Source organism: Equus caballus, chromosome 19, assembly GCF_041296265.1.
Source record: "Equus caballus isolate H_3958 breed thoroughbred chromosome 19, TB-T2T, whole genome shotgun sequence".
Lineage (NCBI taxonomy): Eukaryota > Metazoa > Chordata > Mammalia > Perissodactyla > Equidae > Equus > Equus caballus.
In genome coordinates this window covers 21,406,983-21,424,179 of record NC_091702.1, presented here as the reverse complement: position 1 = coordinate 21,424,179, position 17,197 = coordinate 21,406,983, and the positions used below count along the sequence as shown (strand labels likewise).

Here is a 17,197-nt window from a genome sequence, read left to right as displayed (position 1 = left end):
CTAAGCCTAGTTTGGGCACCACTATTTTATAAGGGCAAAAGCATTTGAGATGTTAGAGGGAAAAACATGAAGCCTGGAAACCATTTCATGGGAGAGGTGATGGAGGGGAGTAAGGCTCTGTCCTCTGGAGAAGAGATGGAAGACACTAAGATAGCCATGTTTAATATTGAATAATATGTGGACAAAGGAGCAGACATTCATGGTACTCAGAAGATAGATGTACAGCCAGCCAGAGAAATTAGAAAGTTACCTGCTCATGAATATAGTCCATTGCGCAGTGGACCTCTCAGTGTCTGTGTGTTGGGGGAATGGTTTGCCTAGGGATGAATTTTTAGGATTGTAGTTACCCAGACAAGACCACTCACCTGCCAGAGCTTTTGTATTAGGCATTACCACATGGGAGGTGGGCTGGACTAGATTTAGATACATGAGAAGTCCCTTACAGTCAATAATTATGTGACTTTCAGGCTACTAACACCTTCACTTAAATTGGTTTACCATTTCCTAACAAAGAGCAGAACCTTAGGACACAAATTAAGCTTTGCTGTGAGGAGGAGAAAGGGCTTTTCTTCCAGTGAGGTATGGAAATGCGGTACTTTGTTGTATGCTGAGGTGGGTAGGCTAGAAATCACTGCATGAAAAGGGGTGGGGTGAACTGTAGGGAAGTCTTGAGGTGAGAGCCAAGAAAGGATAGGTATTACAGGAAAGGAATAAAGGCAAATTGTGCTAGCATCACAGCTGTGCCTAAGGCTCCTTTTGAGAAGCACTCTATACTAGGTAGTAATGGCTGGATGTAATGAATGCCACTACCACTTTATAAAAGAAAACTAATTTCATTACCAGAGGGACGGTGATCTAATTACTGTGACAGAGCTTCTACTTCCACACTCCCTACTGTAGTACCTACTTGCCCATTAGTTTATATTTATAAAGCGTGGCTTCTTAGGTTTTACAGGGATCCCAGATGCAGAAGGTTAAAGCCCATAAAAAGTCAGTCTTGGGTGCTTCTTAAATTGCAGGCGTAAACCTCCTGGTGGGAACTGAAAATGGCCTGATGCTTTTGGACCGAAGTGGGCAAGGCAAAGTCTATAATCTGATCAACCGGAGGCGATTTCAACAGATGGATGTGCTAGAAGGCCTGAATGTCCTTGTGACTATATCAGGTATGTTACTAGGATGATGTGTCCTCCAGGTCTGCGCAGGTGGGAAAGGTGATCACCTGTTTCTGAAAAAACAGTAAGCTCTGCCCTTCCCAGCTAACAAGCGCCACAGTAAATTATAGCAGTTTAGCCAGAGTGAGACCACCCACATTTGGTAACTCTGGAGACTCTAACCTCCAAAAGGAGGTCTCTCACCTCTGCGTGAAATCTGCATCAGGCAGAAACATACCACAAAGGCTGTGTGGCTCTAGGCCTTTAACCCCTGCCAGCCCTCAGCAAGAAGCTTTTTTTTTAAGGTGTCTGCATCCCAGTCATTGCTATCTACTCTCAGATGGAGAATATCAAAATGCAGATTTCTGGGAGTAGGAAACTTTATAAGCAGAAATTCCTCTGGTCTCTTTTCTCTCAATTACTCCTCTAGCTTATAGTCTACTGATGTTTTAGCAAGTGCCGCTGGCCCATTGGGTGATTGAGTCTGCAACGAGATTTGAATGTGGGAATCATTACTGCTACAGTCTGCAGCTTTCTGCTTTCCAGAAAGAGATTTAAAAAAAAAAAAAAAAGACAAAAGTGAAGGCCTTATTACTGACAAGTTTAAAATGTTACCTAAAAGAGTCTGTATTTGAAAGTTTTTTCTTTCTGATAGTATTTGAAAGAGTTTAATAAATAACATCCTTTTTCCCCTCCCATCTTATTCCATCCAGTGTGAAACCATTGTCCCACTGCACATTAGAGCCACCTGAGGAGATATGGGTCAGAATCCATGGGGGTGGGGCTCAGGCATCAATAGCTTTCCTGCTGCCTGGTTCCTGAAGTGTTTCCAGTGTGCAGCCAAGTTTGAGAACCACAGCTCTACACTCAGCTGTTGTTTTGCAAAGAGACAGCACAGAACTACTGGGTTGAACCTCGAGAAAAGTTTAACTCTCCATCTCTACTTCTATTTTGAAAGAAATGCCTTCACTTGATGCTACAATTCCCTCTTTTACCTTTCCACTGAATGCTCAGAATTTCATCTATTTTTATTCTCCCCAAATGAGGGTTAACCAAGTACATTCTTCTCATATTATCATTTGAGTTTAATTCAGTGTAGTCCTTTGTTCTGGTTAATTGCTTTCTGGATTGCTACACTACCAAATCAAATTTAAAACCATACATCTGTCACTCACCTACCAAAAGTGGCAGTAATACCAGAAAATTCACATTTAGGCTTCATTATGTTGTTAGCAACACATCCCCATTCTTAAAAGTGTAACCATTTCCTCTTACCATGATGGGGAAAGAAGAAAAGGAAAATAAGAGCAAATGATTCTTGAAGTGCCCTCGGGTCTACGTCGACATAGAAAGAAGGAAGCACGGGCCCTCCTGCCCATCCTGGCCATTGGGCTCAATGCACCTTCTTGGCTTTTGGTTACAAAAAGGAATCGTACCTGCACAGTGATTCCCTTAATTTAAGTTATGAATGCACTCTCTGGTCAAACCCAGTGTGCAGTGCTTTAATGAACACTCTTCTTCTGGTAGGTGTCACACCTGTAAAATCTAAAACGTCTTTTGACACCTAAGAGAAATCAAAGGAAGATAATTACCCAAGAAGTATAAGCCACAGGCCTAAATTTCTGATCACTTAGGAAGAGCCAGACCAAGGGGCATTTCCTTACCTGGTGCTCAGATAATCTCATGGAGTATACTAAAAGTTTTGCTCCTTGTGTACTCCTCAATATTTTTAAGATGTTTTCTTATCATACAAAGAATTCTTTACTCCAGGAACACTTTACCAAAGGGAACTTTTAAGTTTTTTTCCAAGTACACATCTTTTAATCCTCTCCTATTTTTGTTTGGTATTTCTTTCAGTGACCTCAGTACCAAAAACATGTCCAGGGTTATTTTCAGAGCCCAGAGTACCTTTATTACACTTGTTTCTCTTGTCTCCTTATAGAATTACTTTCTTTGTTGTTGTTAGGTAAAATAAAACCACTACCAGCTGTCATCTTTAAAGTAATGGAGGAGGCAATAAGAAGCTCTCATTAACATATGCTGCTGCGTTAGGAGGTGAGGGAAAGGCAGTCACACATAAGTGCATACCTTAAAATGTTCACTTGTCACATTCCTTCATGTAATTGGATCTACAATGTTTTGGAACTCTGATCAACTGTTCTGTTACAGAATTAGGTCTTATGAGTTCAGCATACATTGCGCTTTGCACTGGAAAAAGAAAGTGAGAACAGCTTGCTTAAATCAGAAATCACCTGAAGGTAAACACAAATTATAAAATGGTTGTTTGTCCAAAACACTTGGAGCTGTTTTAACCATAGTCCTGGCAGAGGCAACACTTTGATGATGCTGGGAACACTGGTTATTGTGCCTTCACACATACACGCTCAAATACAATTGTACATAAAAGTAAATGAATAATGTGGAGATGGGGAAGGATTGAGAAAAAAAGCTGTCACAGTAGCTTGAAATTAAAATTCTGTTATTTCAACAGGAAAGAAGAATAAGCTACGAGTTTACTATCTTTCATGGTTAAGAAACAGAATACTCCACAATGACCCAGAAGTGGAAAAGAAACAAGGCTGGATCACTGTTGGGGACTTGGAAGGCTGTATTCATTACAAAGTTGGTGAGTCTCAAGACAGGGACCACTTACTTAATCCAGATTATTCCGCTAAATTTCATTCAGTTTTTTCTATCAGATACTGTTTGTGAGTAGTTTAAGATGTTGCTGGAACCTTAAGTATACTTGCATTATTGCCGAAAGTCAGATTGCTGAAGTTCAAAGAGTATATTTGTCAGGATAAAGTCCTAGATTCCAGTTTGAACATTTAAATTCACCCCCTCCCAAAGACCCATTAAAATGACAATAAAGGAATAAAAATGCCATAAACCCACAAGGACAAAGGGAACAGGAGAAGAGAAGTCAGCAAATGAGATGTCAACAAAATTGAACAAGAGTAGTTGGATGATTAGGAATAGACCTAGACGACCAGGAAATGCTGAATTTTAAGTCTGTGGTGAGGAAAGTCTGCTAAATCAACCCAATCACTCAACAGAACCCAGTAAGGCCCAGGGCCAGAGACCCCAGCTGTATCCGAGGTGGAGGTGTAGGGTGGGACTGAAGATAGGAGGGTTGTTGGAAAGCTGCTGAGCAGCAGGTCCTCCAGAATCCAGTTCCCAGCTGAACAGTCAGGCAGCCCCTCACCCACTGCAGCGGATGAAAGGTTGGCACAGCCAATCTGATGATGAGGAATACTGAAATGTGAGGACACAGACATACGCATGCACACCTCCTTTCCCTGTTTAGCTCCCAAAATATTGGCAGTCATGATTAAACTCCCAAGCAAGACACTGAAAAGTTTATCTTTGGATAAACTAAATGGTCAGAAAGAAAAGATGTTCAGGTGCTAATATTTGAAATTCCATGAAAAAAGTTTGTGGGATAACCACCTTAAAGTGAAGTCCAGCAGTCGATAAGCCCACCTCTGCCAGACAGTGGGGAAATCCATTAATAGGAAGGAAACAAACAGAAAGAAAGGACTTTAGAGGAAAAAGGATAATGAGGAGCAGAAGAGAATTTTATAAAAAAGAAACTATAACTTGAGAGAGGATAGAAAAACTTTTTCCATAAAAGAGTAGGGGCTATTAAGGAAAAAGAAATATAGCAGGGTTTTGGGGAGATCATTCAGAGACTAAGAAAAAATCTTAGAAATTAAAATATATTGGCAATAATAAAAAATGTAATAGAAGTCTTGGAAGATAAAGAGGAGAAATCTCTGAGAAAGTAGAAAAAAAGAAAAGAAAAAGAAAAAAAAGGAGAGAAAAGGTAAGAAAATAAAAGGATCAGTCCCAATGGTTCAGAATCTAAGTAACATGAATTTTAGAAAATAAAAAATGGAAGAGGAGGAAAGTATCAAAGAAAGAATACAAGGAAATTTTCTAGAACTGAGGCCTTGAAATCCCAAAATAGAAAGATTCCATGAGTACCTAATATAGTGAATGAAAAAAAGACTCACGAGGATGCATATCAACATGATATTTCAGTACCCAGGAAATGAGAAAATCCTTAAAGCTTCCAAGTTATAAGTAATAAATAAACAAACAGTTTACATGTAATAGACCCAGAATTAGGTGGCCTGGAGCTTAGCAGCAGTACTGGAAGATTAGAAGACGGTCCAAGGCCTTCAAAATTCTGAAGGAAAAATTATTTTCAACTGGTATTTTATAACCCATCTGTATTAACCAGGGTTCTCCAGAGAAACGGAACCAGTAGGAACCATATATATATGTATGTATATACAGGCCTAGAGAGAAATCAGTCCAAGCAGAGTGGGACGATGGAGCATTCCAGAAAAGGTGCCTCCAAGAAAAACAAAATGTTACTAATAGATTACCTGCCGCGTTTAACTGTATTAGGGCATTTACAGCACTAGAAGGACGTTTACATGAGCTTACAGATACACAGACAATAGGGAAGTGAAAAAAATGAGGGAAAACAAGAAAGGAAATATAATTATGGTGAACTCTCTGCCTCACTTGTGAACAAAAATAATTTGAACAGAGGACATTGATTTAACCAAAATTAAAATCTAGCTATATAGGAGGTATGAGGGAGGAAGAAATGGTATGTTTGAGAGAGAGAACCAGACAGAGGAGAGGGTTATAGAGACTAAATCCTTTCCATACTGCAAAATCAGTAGATAATGGCTACAACTGAAAAAAATTAAAAACTAACATTATTAGCATGTTATTTAGAAATACAGAAATAAATTGCTGAAGAAGTAATTGAAAGTATATTAAACACAGAATGTGTAAACAGAGGGGCATGCTATAGAAAGAGCTCAGAGAGTAAGAGTTTGGTCGGTTATCCTGGCCTGTCCAGTTTCTTTAGGACACAGAATATTCTGTTTGTTCAGATATTTTATAAAGAAAATGACTGCCAGGTGTACTGTCTTAGTCTGTTCGGGCCGCTATAACAGAATATCACAGATTGGGTGGCTTATAAACGACAGGAGCTTATTTCTCACAGTTCTGGAGGCTAAGTACAAGGTCAAGGTGCTGGCAGATTCAGTGTCTGGTGAGGGCCCACTGCCTGGTTCATAGACAGCTGTCTTTTTGCTGCAACCTCACATAGCAGAAAAGGAAAGAGATCTCTCTGGGGTCTCTTATAAAGACACTAATCCCCTATAAATTCCGAATAGTTGGAATTTAAATTTGAATAATAAGCAAATGACAGCCTTTATGTCTCTACCCATTTGCTCATTTTTCTACTATCTTGCCGTACCAGCCCTCAGCTACTTACATGTGAGCAAAGATAAAAGCCAGGCAAGGAAACATGAAGGATAGTACACAGATTTTTACTGCAATGCATAATTCTCATCTAGACCTAGTGGTTAAAGACAGTCCTAAGCCAGTTACATCTTTAGATGAAGAAAACAGCCTTCAATATGTAGCAAAAGGCCTGAAGTATTCTGCAGACCAAGTACACTAAAGGAAGTTAAATCTGTATCTGTGAGAAAAGCCCACACCAAGAGCATCACCTTCAATTATGGCTTTATATATATATTTACATATTGTGGCATACACATTTATTAATACAAAAACTTGAATAAATGATTTACCTTTTTAATTCATAATTTTTCTATTACAGTTAAATATGAAAGGATCAAATTCTTGGTGATTGCCTTAAAGAATGCTGTGGAGATATATGCTTGGGCTCCTAAACCATATCATAAGTTCATGGCATTTAAGGTAAGCAGGCATGTGGTTACCTAAAAAGGGCTTGTTTTTTTATTTTAGGTTCCCACCGGTTAACAAAGTGGTCTGTCTTGCACATAGACTAGTGCCAACTTTCCTCTATATAATAAACCTCTTTTAAAAGTGTAGGAACTCAGGGCCAACTCGGTGGTATAGTGGTTAAGTTCATGCACTCCACTTCAGTAGCCCGGGATTCATGGATTTAGATCCCCAGCATGGACCTAGCACCGCTCGTCAAGCCGCACTGTGGCGGCATCCCACGTAAAATAGAGGAAGACTGGTACAGATGTTAGCTCAGCAACAATCTTCCTCACAAAACAAACCAAGAAAAATGGTTTAGGAACTCTTAGATTTATTATTCTAAAAGTAAAGACTAAGTAGTGGTAAATGCTATTAAATGAGTCAAATTAAAATTTGGGTACACTCTCCTTTGTTTCAGGTCTATGAATCATCATCTCCAAGTGGCATTTAGTATGGAATGGTTTGCAAGCAAAGCATTAATTGTGATATTAGGCAATGAGATTCATTATTCAGCTACCTAACTAGGGCACTTTTTTTTGTCTGAAAAAGGCAGACCAGCAGCAGTACTGAATCTGAAGGTGGAACTGAGTCTCTAAATCTTGTAATCCTCCTAAGCTTTATGGGGTAAAGTCCCCAAAACTCACTTGATGCTCATATATCTCCAATGCTATTCACGTCTCTGAAATGAATACTGAATGGAGTCACATACGGAAATGGCCTAGTTTCTCTGCATTCTTCAGTTTTGATCACTTTTTCATATTTGACCTTGTCTGAGTCTGTACCCACCATAGTTGGATTGATCACTTATGAGATTCAACAGAAGTAGGATGGGGATATGCTGGTCCCGTTGATCCCCGCTCATGACAGCTGACCCCAGAATGCCAGAAGGACCAGTACTTGCAGGCACTCCAATGTTTTCAGAGCTGCATAGTCTATCATAACCAATGTGAATTTGTCCTCTGTTCACTCTCTCCTTCTGCCTGTGTCTCTCTCTTTGTTTATATCTCCTTGGCCCTCGCTTTGTCTCCCCACCTTGGTGACTCTTATCTCCCTTGACCTTGTATATATTCTTTCTTGCCACACATGCCATGTGAGGGCAGAAGCTGCCTTGGGAACATTATGAGGCTCTCTTCAGGGCTGAGTCACCCCACTTCTATCTTGTTCCCTTAGCTCAAGAGGCTCATTTGTGATGTGTTCAGGAAGATAGATTCATCAATGGAAATGGGCTCCCCTCCATAACCCCCACTTTTATGGAGAGAAACTTTTGGAATGCATTAGGTTAGTAATAACACTTAAGGGATGACTCCTAAAAGCTAAAGTGGTGCTGCTGTTCTGCCAAAATCTCTCTCCACAAAAGCTTTTCAATCAAGATTCCATCCCCATTCCAGTTCTGAAGTTACCGCCATCAGTTTACTAGCCAAAGTGCATGAGAGAGTGCAAAATGCTTTGTTCAGCAGACCACGACCAGCCTGGAAAGGAGGAAGAGCAAAGGCAAGGACTTGAACAGGAAAGACAAGTTGGCAGGTGTTCAAGCCCTCCCATAGGACAAGGATAGGAGGCTAGAGCCTCCCATACTCTGAGACTGATGTTAGCAAAAGATGAGGAGGGAGGGATCTGTTTGGTGGCAGTGGCATTATAGCCGAGGCATTTGTGGTTTCACAAATTCTCTCCTAAACTTCAAGGCCCAATAAAGGTAGAGTGTGGATTAAATAATGGCAGAGAAACACAGAGGAACACTTGACAGCTAGGCCCCAGATTCAAACACAGAAAACCTTGATAAACTCGGCTGGAGCTCTCTTTTCTTCCTCTCTAGTTAAACCCAGCTAGCTCATGTAAGTCATGAGTCTTGAGATGTTCCACCCCTACCCTCCGTCTCTATTGCCCAAACCCAAGTCTCAGATCTCAACATTAAGTTTAGAGAAAGTGCCTGTCTTATGCCTGCTCACTCACTGAAGGAAAATCAGAATCAGAGCATGCCCATTAATTCTGAACAGGCAGCTGGCCCGACTGCCCACCCAGGCTGTCTCTGAAAAGGTGACAGACATGCATGTCACATGGGAAGGAGAGGGGCCAGAGAGGTGACTAGACCCTCTTCTGAGGGAAAAGGCCAGAAATAAACAGGAAAGAACAGCAGCACCAGGTAGCAAGTTTTTAATATATGATGACACTGTCAAAATTGACAACTGTAAACCAACTTCTCTGTCCTGGAGGACAAGGGGTGGAGAAAGGGGCACAAATGGATACTAGACCCTTCCTTCTAGAACCAGAACATGAATAGACCTAACCTTGAAAGAGAAATTTCCTAGCTTTTCAGTTTAAGAAAGCCAGACATTAACTTCCATCAGGCAATAGCTAAAGGGAAAAATTAAGATAACCTCTCTGAATGATGCGGACACTCATGGGGTGATTTTTAAAGTCTTTTGCAGATCTCCAGCACAAGCCACTGCTTGTTGATCTCACAGTAGAAGAAGGTCAAAGATTAAAGGTTATTTTTGGTTCACACACTGGTTTCCATGTAATTGATGTTGATTCAGGAAACTCTTATGATATCTACATACCATCTCATGTAAGTTCCTGGAAGCAGACTGTCAAGGCTCTTTGTACAACAATCTGAACATACAAAGAGATTTTGCTTTTGTACATTTCTAATGGAAGTCATGCTAACTTTTACTAATCAGTAAAGTAGATGGACTTTTGGCTTTCACTAAATAGACAATGCTTTTTAGAAATAAAACATGTAAACTTAACTAATTTTTATGACTGCTTAAAACTGGGTAACACATAATAGCAGTTATTTGCCATTTATTGGATATGTTGTCTCACTGGACTTTAGATTAAAATACATATGATGTTTTTCCTTCAAGGGCATAAATGCTGTTTTTTAAGCACGAGTGAAATAGATGAGTTCCTATTTTCAGTTTTTGAAGGGAGATTGGTTCATCTGATGTGGGAGAAAGCCAATGGTCCTTTTTCTACTATTTTTGATCCTCTCTTCAACTTGAGGGAGTGCCGTGTGGTAGAATCAAAAACAGTGGAGCGCATACCCTGGCTGTAGCGTATATTTGCTTTGCTATAATGGACACATGAGGTAGCCTCTCCAACCCTCAGCTTTCACATCTGTAAGATGGGGATTAAAGGATCTATCCCTTAGGGTTATCATCAGCATTAAGTACTTGGCACAGGGCCCTGCGTATTGTAGTATTAATATTACTATACTGACACATTGCCTAAAACATGCCTTTTAAAGGGAAATACTGCATGTGGTTTCACTTAGTAGGATTGGTGCAGTGTAAATTATGTTTCCTGTATGTAATCCCAAGGCTAACATTCAATGGAAACTATTTATCAAGAAAGTCTGAGGCATAATCTGTTGCTGATTGGTATTTTGAGAGTTTAAAGACTTCCCTCCGAAGAAGCACAACAACTGAAAACAGTTGTTTTAGTTCATGACGCACGTCCTCTCTCTCTCACACACATCATTCATTGCTGCATTGCAGCTTTTCACCCGGGTGTGTATGTGCACACAGGACTCCCAGCTCGTTTTCTCCATGAGGTGACTGGGGCATCACTGTGATCATCCTTGATCCTCTCATCCTATCCAGCAAGCACCTAGTGGACTGCCGCGACATTCACAACCAGGGGAGCACAGCTGCACCACATCTCTGTTCCTAGAACAAGCCAATTTACACTTATTCCCATAGTATTTTTTTAATGAGTGGTAATTTTAATTTTTTTTCTAAACAAGGCATTAATTTAGATTATTCTGTTATTTTGGCACCCAGCTAAACAATCTGTGTTATATGCTCATAGCCTATTTGATAAGAGTCCATTTTGGCCCCACTTAGGCTCTCTCTATCAGATTCAGCTGGTTTGCATTCTCCTTGTCTTTTTTTGAAGTAGATGGAAAACATGCGATTTTCAGCGCTCACAAGACATGTGCTCAAATCCCAATTCTACCAAAAAACACTAGTGCAGCTTTGGTCAAGTTACACAACCCTTCTGAGACACAGTTGCCTCATCCACAAAGATATCCACTGTGGGGACCTGTTCTAAGGACTGGAAATTATGTATGAAAAGGGCCCAGTGCTAGGCACATAGGAGATGCTCCATAGTTATAGTTGTTGTTTTTAGGAATAGGTAAACTGGATTCTCGACCTAGTGCTTAAGTTTGTATTTGACAGGTTGGTGGTTAAATTAAGCAAAAGAAAAAGTCAGTCTCTAAAGTGAAAATAGGAAGGAAAAAAAACCACCTCTTTTTGCAATTCCTAGAGACTAATAGTAAAGATGCCTTCTTATTTTTAAAAGAATAATGTCTGGTCTTTCTTTGTCTTCTAGATTCAGGGCAATATCACTCCTCATGCCATTGTCATCTTGCCTAAAACAGATGGAATGGAAATGCTTGTTTGCTATGAGGATGAGGGGGTGTATGTAAACACCTACGGCCGGATAACTAAGGATGTGGTGCTCCAATGGGGAGAAATGCCCACGTCTGTGGGTAGGTTAACCATTCCTTATCTCCTTCAGCAGTTACACCCCCCAAATGAAACGAAAGTCAAGAAATGTGAAACAACCATTTGATTCCACAAAAAAAAAAAAAAAGTCTGTGAATAACACTTGTAAGACTTGCTTTGTCTGTTTATCTCAAGTCGTTTGTCATTTTTGTGGTTAAGATGTGAACAGATGCTATGAGTTATTGCCCATCTAATGTTTTTAATGCAGTTTTGGAAATTCCTTTTGACAGCCTACATTCATTCCAATCAGATAATGGGCTGGGGCGAGAAAGCTATTGAGATCCGGTCAGTGGAAACAGGACATTTGGATGGAGTATTTATGCATAAGCGAGCTCAAAGGTTAAAGTTTCTATGTGAAAGAAATGATAAGGTAAATCCGTTTCAACATTTGCATTAGTGTTTGCATTTTAAGAGACCACCAGGTACCTGTGAAACCTTCATTTTTCCTTTCTACTGATTCAAATCACATCTATGTTAAAATAATCAATAGTATCTTGAAATGGCATTATTTGGTTTGATTCATGTGAACCCTCAAAATATATTATTCACATATCAAAAAAGACATAGAAACATCTAAAAATTTATTGTAAACTCTTAGTAACTTTGGCGGCCTGCAGGCCTTATGATGACTCAGCAGACACCCCAAATTCTCCTAAGCACTTAGAAAAGTTGGCCCATCATTAATCATCTCACAGTGGGTCAACTTTATACTCCACTTTGAGACTTTTCACAAAGTCACTTTCAGGACCTAACCCATCACATTATAATGCACCTTTAAATGTAAAACATTTGACATGTAGAAATATAAACTTTTAAAAAACGTCACCCATTCCTTAAGGAATGCACAGTCGCAAACTCAACTAGTGCCATGCCCTATGCCATTCCAGCCATGTTTCTTCTGCAGTGTCAAAGGGGGACTGTTTTCCAGTGAAATTGGCGGCGTCCGTCTGGCATGATCAGTCGCCTCAGAAGGGTGTTCGCCAGCAGTGCTGCTGCTCCCTTGCCCTCCTTGTAGACTAGCCCAGAGTTTTCAGTAGCTAAGCTGTACTGCATTTGTGAATTCATCCTTTGTGACTATGTCCAACTTAGAAATGCTGACCCCAAACAGCAGACATAAACACCTATACAAAAGAATGTGATGAGTTGAACAGAAGTACATCTCTTGGTCCACCTGGCTCCCCAGAAGCCAGTCTGGTCTTAGTCCAATCCTGGAGATATAAGTCTAGATTAGATTCAACCCTGGCCAACCTAGTGTGCTCTGGGTGGACAACAGCTGGGGTGGCAAGGATGATTCCAGGGCCTTACCCAGAGTATGCCAGGAAACAGACCTAAGTCCTAGTAAAACTCCAGCCCTCACCTAGTCTCTGGGGATCATAAGACTAGGAGTGATCTTGGCATTGACCCCCACTCCAGTTCATTGAAGACCCACCTCAGCAAGCCTGTTCCAAGCTATGCCCACACCCTCAGGAGCAGACTGGGACCACACCAGTATCTTGGGCCCCAAGGTTTAAAGCCCAGGGGGCACACAACTTGGAGAGAAGAGCGGCCCTTTCTTTCCCTCATTGTGTTTCCATGGGTCCTCTGTGCTTCCCCATTTGATTCACTGATCCTAATAGTAGCTTTACTTACATATGTAGCATTAGCTGAATGACATAAATTTCCACAGAACTTCCTAAGAAGTTGTTGGGAGAGACAGCATTCTTCTGAAGAAGTTTTGGAAGTGAAGTAGCAGAGACTTTATACTAGTGACAAAAGTAAATGCCTTGAACCAAAGTTTGGTGTTGGCTGACTTAAGGGCTAGGCCACAGCCCAGGATATTACTTTCCTAGGGCAGTGGTTCATTGACATTCTTCTCAAGCAAGCAATAACCCAAATCTTGCTCACTTCTCTCAGTTTAATAAAATGGTTTAACAGACCCAGACCTAATGGATCGTGGTTCTGCTTATTAATGCCATTATCTCCTTTGGCCTAGGATATGCCTGCATCAGTATAGAATCCAAGCATTAACTCTTGAAATGCCAAAGTGAATAGGCATTAATCTGACCACAACCATTTTTTTTTTTAATTTTAAAATGAGAACTGAAGTTGTATAGTAGTCAGTAGGCCCAAAATTCCCCCTTGGCTCTTGGAATTTGAAAGGATTCTCTTCAATCCCAAACGCTGCCCTCTTGTCATTATGAGGGAGAGAGGGGAGCCTCTGTGGCTTTTCAGAAATTAACAAAGGACCTGTGTGTTAGGCCAGAAATCCAGCACATTATCCTAGCACAAAACTCCCTTCTAAAATGTGAGCACCCAAAGGGATGTTGCAAATCAACATATAGCCCCTTCCATGTCCCTGAAGGCTGATACCACATAAGTAATAGTAACAATCATAGTAATAAAGGCAGGAGTGTTTACAGAGGATGCACTGTATTAAAAGGCACTTTATAAACACCAGCCATTGAGTCTTAAGAGCTGACACATGGCAAGGATAGGACATGTGAGAGAAAAAGGATGGACAATTGAAGAAAAGAGGGAAAGAAACCATGCAGTTGAACTAACTTCTTTTTAATTTCAAACAGGTATTTTTTGCATCCGTGCGATCTGGAGGAAGTAGCCAAGTGTTTTTCATGACCCTCAACAGAAATTCCATGATGAACTGGTAACAGAAGAGCACTTGGCACTTATCTTCATGGCGTTATTTCTAATTTAAAAGAACATAACTCATGTGGACTTATGCCAGTCTAGAGGCAGAATCAGAAGGCTTGGTTGAACATACCACTTTCCCCTTTTCCTCTCCCTCCACCCGTCCCAATACAGTCCATCTTTCAATATTGCAGCCTGGTTGAGAAGGAGAGAAAAAGGTGGCAGGAATTTCCAGGAGATCCCAAGAATGCTGCGTTGTCTGTGGACAAAGATGGACCATGTGCCCTTCGGAGTTAGGGATAGAAACAAATATTGTGTGCTCTTATGATTAAGCTGTGTTATGGTGGATTTTGAGTTTTGTTTTGTTTTAGTTTTTTACCTTTTTTCTTTACCCCCTTACTTTGTAAGAATGGGGAGAGAATGCATATGGAGAAAATGAGTCTGTTTTTAATTCTGTCTGCCTGCTCGCTTTAAGTTTACAATATGTTGTACAGTTTCCAATTTCAAACGGTGAGAGACAGCACAATAAATGTACCTTATCTCCTTACCCTGAAGGCCATAACTGCATCGTGGGGTAATTTTAGAACTCTTTTGCCTTCACCAACCCAAAAGGTTGCTTTTTGATAGCAACTGGCTAATGGATTTTTAAAAGAGAAGAAAAATACTAGTTTTCCCCTCTTTGGGAAAATAGATTTTAAATGGCTAAACTACTAGCCTTAGACTAATAAAATCAACTACCATTTTTGTGAGTCTGACAGGCCCTATTTATATGGCCCTGCACAGAACGGAGTGTGTTGAATGGGAGAGTAGTCCCATTGAGTTGAGTTGGCTCTCGCAGTTGAGGGACTCCATAACACAACTTTCCCTCAGCTATGATGCAACAGATCAGGGCAAAAGATGGGATGACAGATGGGGTCAGACAGAAAGAGCTTCTGGGAAACAAGCTAAAACACAGATATGTACACATTCTTTTTTTAAATGCTCAAAGCCTCCCAGCTGAGAGGTCACTCGGTTCGGACTTCATTAGGAGTGAGACTGTTGAGTTCTTTCTGGGAGTTGGGGAGTGAAGGACATCCAGGCTCTGATCATTCCCAGCTTTCTCCTGAAGGTGCCACTTTCTCAAGATGAAAACTGTGACTGAAAAAAAATAATAAATGTTTCTGAGCTGCCTGTGTTCTCTCTGGGTTGGTGAGAGAAGGGACCTAGACTACTATGCCTGCCTGAAACACAGCAGGCATCATTGGTTCAGATTTTATAGAACTCGAAAGCAAGGCTTTGGCCAAAATTCCAAGACCCTAATCATTTTACCTTCCTCTAAATTACCCGACATACGGTAAACAACATTTGTGCAGAGATATGTATGTATTTACTTCAGGTTGACTTGTGTCCTTATAAACTCTTACTCGGATGATTTGAACTTCTACGTGACTGTCTGGATTTTTTTTCCAAAGCTACAAGCATGGCCGCCTGTGGTATCGAGGTGTTGCAAAACAGTATCTGTGTTGCGCTTCCTGTTTTAACCTACCTCGTTTTGTTTGTTTTTGTTTCACTGTTCATCACAGCAGTGTTATCTCCAGGAGACATATAGAGAGCTCAACTGGCAATCTCAGGAGTATTTAATATTTAAAAAAAAAAAGAAAAAAAAAAACAGTAGTTGACCAAATTGTTCTTCTTGAAAAATTGAAAAAAGAATCCAACAACAACAAAAACTAATGTGGCTTATTTCTGAAGAAAACAATTACAGGAAAGATCAAAAAAAACCCTACCATCCTACTAATTTTGCTTAAATACATAAGCAGCTGATGTACTATTAATGAGAACGAAACACACATTAGGAAAATGGAGCTATTTGAATCTGGTGGTTTGGGCAAGGGGGAGAAGGGAAGGGGAAGCATTCTAGTTTCTGAAGTAGATGATTATGCCCCTCCTGTAAAAGTGATTGTCATTTGCATTTATTTTAAGCTGGTAACACACAGGAATGGAATTGAGGATTATCTTCAGGCGATCACCAAGATGTCCTCATCATGGTCCCTTTAGCTCTCAAAAGCAATGAAATTCTCTCGTTCTCATTTTTACTGCTGTAGTTCTGCTGCTGAACAATACTATCTTCACAAGTTCCATGCGACAAATTCCACAATAACTTTTGGGATTGAATTTATCAACTACTGTAATTGAATACTGACATGGACAAAATATATTGAATTGAGACTCATCCCCAAATGTGATTGCCACCAGCTCTTTATATTGCTGCTGTGGTATTTTAAACCAGAAGCTTCTTTAAATTATGTTGCAAATTGATCTTTGTTTTTATGTTTTGTTTTGTTTTTATTTCTAAGTGATAAGTTTGAAACACACAGCTTTAAATGATTTTTTTATTGTGGGATTTTGGGTACAGTTAAGAAATAAAAGGGAATCATTGTGTTTAAACATAAGGTAGTTTGTGAATGTATTTTTTAAAATCTAGATTCATTGAAACAAAAACTCATAAAACTATTAATGCAGTCTTGTTTACAGTATGTACAGTGACATAACATAGAACATGAGCTTTTCTGGTGCCAACAACAATAAAACACAGACGTTAAACATCAAGCCATGACTTTATATTTTTGTACAGATATTTTACACTGAGTACAAAGCAAAACCAAATTTAAAAGGGCCCCCCACAAATCTGTGCTCCTTAAAAGATATCTAAAGAATTCTTTGAAGCTTTTATCTTCAAAAATATATTTTCCTCCATCAGAACAAGCCCTAGCCCTGACATTCTGAGGTCTAGGTCATGCAAAATATTTCAGAATGCTGTTCTTGTAGCTCGTAACAATTCCCAACTTTTTGGTTTCCGTAGTTCTTTTTTTTTTCTTTTTTTTGGCAGGTGGAGGTTTGTGCTTTTCATCCATCCTAATAAAAGTTTCTTTAGTTTTAAAACTAGTTTTTGAAACTGATTAGTTTCAGTTTTTAGTTTTAGTTCTTCCTGTAGGAGATATTGTTTCTAGAACTGGCTCATTTTATCTTTATTTTCCTACAAAGAGAAACTGAGCCCTCCCCCTAAGTAAGTTTCACTAGATCTTTTCAGTCCTTGCTGCTGTGAATTGATAATCATGCAGTAAAATCCACTGGGTGGGTCTGCCCACACCA

General features: G+C 39.9%; 1 protein-coding gene across 32 annotated transcripts in view; it reads left to right on the top strand.

The window, feature by feature from the left end:
• The window catches only part of TNIK (TRAF2 and NCK interacting kinase), a 383,452-nt gene extending 366,798 nt beyond the window's left edge, over nt 1–16,654 (top strand). For 25 of the 32 annotated variants that reach the window (XM_070242619.1, XM_070242611.1, XM_070242624.1 and 22 more), the window contains 7 exons: nt 1,020–1,163; nt 3,643–3,777; nt 6,802–6,902; nt 9,346–9,495; nt 11,265–11,424; nt 11,671–11,810; nt 14,002–16,654. In XM_070242619.1, coding sequence (XP_070098720.1) covers nt 1,020–1,163; nt 3,643–3,777; nt 6,802–6,902; nt 9,346–9,495; nt 11,265–11,424; nt 11,671–11,810; nt 14,002–14,085 — 914 coding nt within the window. In that variant the 3' untranslated portion in view covers nt 14,086–16,654. The remainder of the gene's footprint in view (nt 1–1,019; nt 1,164–3,642; nt 3,778–6,801; nt 6,903–9,345; nt 9,496–11,264; nt 11,425–11,670; nt 11,811–14,001) is intronic. The other 7 variants (XM_070242625.1, XM_070242621.1, XM_070242623.1 and 4 more) reach the window with 1 other exon arrangement.
• The last annotated feature ends 543 nt before the right edge of the window (nt 16,655–17,197 follow it).